Raw genomic sequence first — 4,593 nt, forward strand, 5'->3', positions numbered from 1 at the left:
GCTTTATGTTGAGGTCTTTGATCCATTTGGACTTGAGTTTTGTGCATGGTGATAGATATGGGTCTATTTTCATTCTTCTACATGTTGATATCCAGTTATACCAGCATCACTTGTAAAATATGCTTTCTTTTTTCCATTTGATATTATTTGCTTCCTTGTCAAAAATCAGGTGTTTGAAGGTGTGTGGATTAATATCTGAGTCTTCGATTTGGTTCCATTGATCCTCCTGTCTGTTCTTATGCCAATACCTGGCTGTTTTCAGTACTGTAGCTCTGTAGTAGAGTTTGAAGTCAGGGATTGTGATGCCTCCAGAAGTTCTTTTATTGTACAGGATTGTTTTGGCTATCCTGGGTTTTTTGCTTTTCCATATGAAGTCGAGTACCATTCTTTCAAGGTCTTTGAAGAATTTTACTGGGATTTTGATGGCATTGCATTGAATCTGTAGATTGCTTTTGGTAAGATTGCCATTTTTACTATGTTAATTCTGCCTACCCAAAAGCATGGGAGGTCTTCCCACTTTCTGGTGTCTTCTTCAATTTCTTTCTTCAAAGATGTAAAGTTCTTGTCATACAAGTCTTCCACCTGTTTGTTAGAGTTACTCTGAGATATTTTATGCTATTTCCACACTGTAATTTTGACTGCACAAGTGACCATGTTGCTGAGTAGCTGTGTTCACAATTGCCTGTAATTGCCGCTCCAAGAGATCATCCCCTGGTCTCTGTGGGTTCCTGTATACACACACACACACACACACACACACACACACACACACACACACGGCTTCATGGCAAGAGATCATCCCCTGGTCTCTGTGGGTTCCTGTATACACAGGGTTTACACACACACACACACACACACACACACACACACACACACACACACACAGGGCTTCATGGCTAGAGAGTTGTCTCAGTGATTAAGGAGAGCCTACTGCTCTCTCAGAATACCCGAGTTTGGTTCTCAGCACCTACGTCAATTGGCTCACAACTGCCTATAGCTTTAGCTCCAGAGGATCCCTATGCCTATGGCCTCTGTGGGCACATCCACCCACTGCACGCGTGCGGGCGCACACACACACACACACACACACACACACACACACACACACAATTTTAAGAATCTTCTTCTTTTTTATTTTTTTGGTTTTTCAAGACAGGATTTCTTTGTGTAACACAGCCTGTCCTGGAACTAGCTCTTATAGACCAGGCTGATATCAAATTTACAGAGATCCGCCTGCCTCTGCCTCCCGAGTGCTGGGATTAAAGGCGTGCGCCACCACTGCCTGGCAAGAACCTTTTTTAAAATATTTTTTGCTTAACTTTACTTTATGTACATTGGTGTTTTGCCATAGGTGTCGGGTCCCCTGGAACTGTAGTTACAGACAGTTGTTAGCTGTCATGTGGGTGCTGGGAATTGAACCCAGACTCTGTGGAAGAGCAGCTCTTAACAGCTGAGCTATCTCTCTATCCCCAACTTTAAAAATCTTAAAAACAAAAATAATAATTTTTTTTCAAAAAGACAAAAAACAAGAAGTTCCAAAGAGTAGAGGAATGAACGGCTTGTCCATCCTGAAGTCACAAACTTAGGTATTTTCATTCTTCCTACAAGGAAACGAACCTGCTGTTGTTAGCCACACTGGACTCACTGATAGTGGATGGTCTGCTCAGAACTTGGGAGGGAGTGGGCAGTGCTTTCAGTACTTTTTTAAAATGTAAATTTATGCTTCATTTTAATTTATATTATAAATTAATACTTTTTTTGGTTTTGGTTTTTCGAGACTGGGCTTATCTGTGTAGCCCTGGTGTTTTTCTTGATTGCTTTCTGCCATTTAAAAAATAGATTATTTGGGCTGGAGATTTGGCTCAACAGTTAATAGTACTGGCAGCTCTTCCAGAGGACCCAGGTTCAATTCCCAGCACCCAAATGACAACCCACAGTGTGTAGCTCCAGTCCCGGAAGATCTGGCTCTCACACATACATACAGGCAAAACAGTTCACATAAAAAATAGATTATTTAATGTGTAGTGGGGAAGGCATATACCTTTAAGAGATTTGTCTGATTATTGTATTCAAAAGGGCTCCTCTAGCCGGGCGGTGGTGGCGCACGCCTTTAATCCCAGCACTCGGGAGGCAGAGGCAGGCGGATCTCTGTGAGTTCGAGACCAGCCTGGTCTACAAGAGCTAGTTCCAGGACAGGCTCCAAAACCACAGAGAAACCCTGTCTCGAAAAACAAAAACAAAAACAGAAGGGCTCCTCTACAGTGGCGTTAGATTCATTCTGACTTATGTAGTTGGGCACAGTGGCCATCGAGGGCCCACATGTCAATAACCCTCTGATGTTTCCTTAAAGGTCCTCACTGTACGGATTGGGAATCACCCGGGTGTCCTGAACCCTAGTCCCTCTGTGGAAACAGTGCAGGTGCGCTTCATCTGTGCCCACCCTGCCAGCATGCTGGTGACACCAGTGTACAAGGTGGCAAGTGGCAGTCAGCCGTGTCCTCTGCCACAGTACAACAAGCAGCTGGTAAGTGCAGACTGTCGTCATAGGCACTTTTGTCTCCAGTGTCTGCTTCCGCTGTCAGGTGAGAGGCACTGCTGTACTTGTGCTCAGATGACAGAGGAACTACGTTACAGTTGGGAACATTTAGTAGTACAACTCTCTACTGTACTAGGAAACTGTGGCTGAAGACAAATGAGCCCCTGAATAGTATCTAAATTGTTTTACCGACATCTCCCCTGTCAAACCTTTTGCTAGCATTATAAATAAGGGAAATTACTTCTGCGGCACCAGTACCTCGACGACCCATAGTAAACAACGCCCAGCACGGTGACACAGAGGTGAAGTCACTCTCTAGGTGAACCAGGCACTCAAACGTGAACTCCTCCTGCCTCAGCCTCCTGAGTGCTGGGATTACAGGTGTGTGCTACCGCGACTCCCCCCCTTCCTACTCTCCAGTGCCTGACAGCCCTGTTACCACGGCTCCCCCCACCCCCCCCTTCCTGACAGCCCTGTTACCACGGCTCCCCCCTCCCCCCCCTTCCTGACAGCCCTGTTACCACGGCTCCCCCCCCCCCCCCCTTCCTGACAGCCCTGTTACCACGGCTCCCCCCCCCTTCCTGATGGCCCTGTTACTGGAGTCAGTTTGAGTATAGGCATTGTCTCACATCTAGAGCCCTCCTCTTGAGTGACTGGAGTTTGTGTAAAGTTGACATAAAACTAGCCAGCCCAAGGACTAAGTGTCCTTACATGCAGTCAAATCAAGGCTAGAAAGGTACTTCAACAATTAAGAGCACTGGCTGCTCTTCCAGAGGACCTGAGTTCAATTCCCAGCAGCCATGTCAGGAGTCTCACTCCTGTAACCACAGTTCATGAGATCCAACACCCTCTCTGGCCTTCTTGGGCACCGGCACATACATGGCTCACACACACACACTTAGGTATACATGAATACACATAGAGAAAGATGAAGTCTTTTTTTAAAAATTTATTTACTATGCATACAGTGCTCTACCTGCACACCAGAAGAGGGCACCAGATCTCATTACAGATGGTTGTGAGCCACCATGTGGGTGCTGGAAATTGAACTCAGGACCACTGGGAGAGCAGTCAGTGCTCTTAACCTCTGAGCCATTTCTCCAACCCCGATGAAGTCCTTTTTAAAATAATGAATCAACAAAAATCCTAAAAAGACTTAAAAAACATTTGGTGGAATATATAGGGGAAATTGAGATATTGACTCTGTATTTAATGACGCTACATTAATGCATGTGTCTGTGTGCGTGCATGCTTGGGCTGTGACGCACAGGTGAGGTCAGAGAACAACCACAAGTATCAACCCTTTCCTTCCACCATGTTTGAAATAGGGTCTTTCTTCTTCACCCTTGCATGTGCTAAGCTAGCCGCCTTCCTCCCATCAGGGAGTCTCCTATCTCCACCTCCCATCTTGCTGTAGGGGCACTAAAATCACAGACACATACTACACCAGGCTTTATGCAGGTTCTGGGGATCTGAACTCGGGTGCTCATGCTCGTAGCTCAAGCGCTGCAACACCCTCTGAGCCCTCTCCCCAGAACTTATGTTGCCATTCTTAAGCACAGGGGGTTGGAGAGATGGACAAGTGATTAAGTTCTTGTGCAGACCTGAGTTCAGTTCCCAGTACCCACATCCAGCAGCTCATAATCACCTGTAACTCCAACTCCAGAAGACTCGATGACTCCTTCTAATCTCAGGGGGTACCTGCATGCGTGGGCATGGATACCCATGTGGACATACATGGGCATACACATGCACATAGCCAGTGGGTGCCTGCATATGTGGGCATGGATACACATGTGGACATACATGGGCATACATATGCACATAGCCAGTGGGTACCTGCATATGTGGGCATGGATACCCATGTGGACATACACATGCATATAGCCAAAAATAAAACTAAAAGATATTTTTCTTTTTTTTTAATTTTTAAAATTTTTTTATTATTATGTATACAATATTCTTTGTGTATGACTGCAGGCCAGAAGAGGGCACCAGACCTCATTACAGATGGTTGTGAGCCACCATGTGGTTGCTGGGAATTGAACTCAGGACCT

General features: G+C 45.6%; 1 protein-coding gene across 1 annotated transcript in view; it reads left to right on the forward strand.

Annotated features, from left to right (window-relative positions):
• Nucleotides 1-4,593, forward strand: part of Nup210l (nucleoporin 210 like) — a 109,083-nt gene that overhangs the window by 45,511 nt on the left and 58,979 nt on the right. The window contains exon 17 of the mRNA XM_005367309.3: nucleotides 2,351-2,524. Coding sequence (XP_005367366.1) covers nucleotides 2,351-2,524 — 174 coding nt within the window. The remainder of the gene's footprint in view (nucleotides 1-2,350; nucleotides 2,525-4,593) is intronic.

This window comes from Microtus ochrogaster, unplaced genomic scaffold, assembly GCF_000317375.1.
Source record: "Microtus ochrogaster isolate Prairie Vole_2 unplaced genomic scaffold, MicOch1.0 UNK16, whole genome shotgun sequence".
Lineage (NCBI taxonomy): Eukaryota > Metazoa > Chordata > Mammalia > Rodentia > Cricetidae > Microtus > Microtus ochrogaster.